Source organism: Merops nubicus, unplaced genomic scaffold (genome assembly GCF_000691845.1).
Source record: "Merops nubicus isolate BGI_N331 unplaced genomic scaffold, ASM69184v1 scaffold9433, whole genome shotgun sequence".
Taxonomy (NCBI): Eukaryota; Metazoa; Chordata; class Aves; order Coraciiformes; family Meropidae; genus Merops; species Merops nubicus.
Genome location: NW_008598221.1, coordinates 1 through 341, shown reverse-complemented (window position 1 = coordinate 341; position 341 = coordinate 1). Strand labels below are relative to the sequence as shown.

General features: G+C 70.1%; 1 protein-coding gene across 1 annotated transcript in view; it reads left to right on the top strand.

Annotated features, from left to right (window-relative positions):
• The window catches only part of LOC103769739 (fas-binding factor 1 homolog), a gene marked incomplete at both ends in the record, with an annotated part of 9,876 nt that extends 9,558 nt beyond the window's left edge, over window positions 1-318 (top strand). The window contains 2 exons of the mRNA XM_008936969.1: window positions 4-93; window positions 196-318. Coding sequence (XP_008935217.1) covers window positions 4-93; window positions 196-318 — 213 coding nt within the window. The remainder of the gene's footprint in view (window positions 1-3; window positions 94-195) is intronic.
• Window positions 319-341: the final 23 nt, after the last annotated feature.

Below are 341 nucleotides of genomic sequence, written 5' to 3'. Positions count from 1 at the left end.
CAGAGGAAGGCGGAGGAGGAGCGGGGCCGGCTCCAGGAGACCGTGGCCAAGCTGGAGGCCAGGCTGAGGGAGCAGAGCGGGCTGCTGGAGCAGGTGAGCCCACGCTGCCCTCTGCCCTGCTCAGCTCTGCTCCCTGGGCCTGGGCTGGGCACAGCCTGGAGCCCGGGCCTGGCATCTGCTCCTCTGTGCACCCAGGAGCGATGGAGGGTGGCCGTGGAGCAGTCCAGGGTGGAGTCTCTGCAGCACTCTCTGGAGGAGCAGCGGCGAGTGGTGGCCCAGCAGCTGGCCACGCAGAGAGGGGAGCTGGAGAGGGCCAAGGTGAGGGGGGTGGACATCTCCAG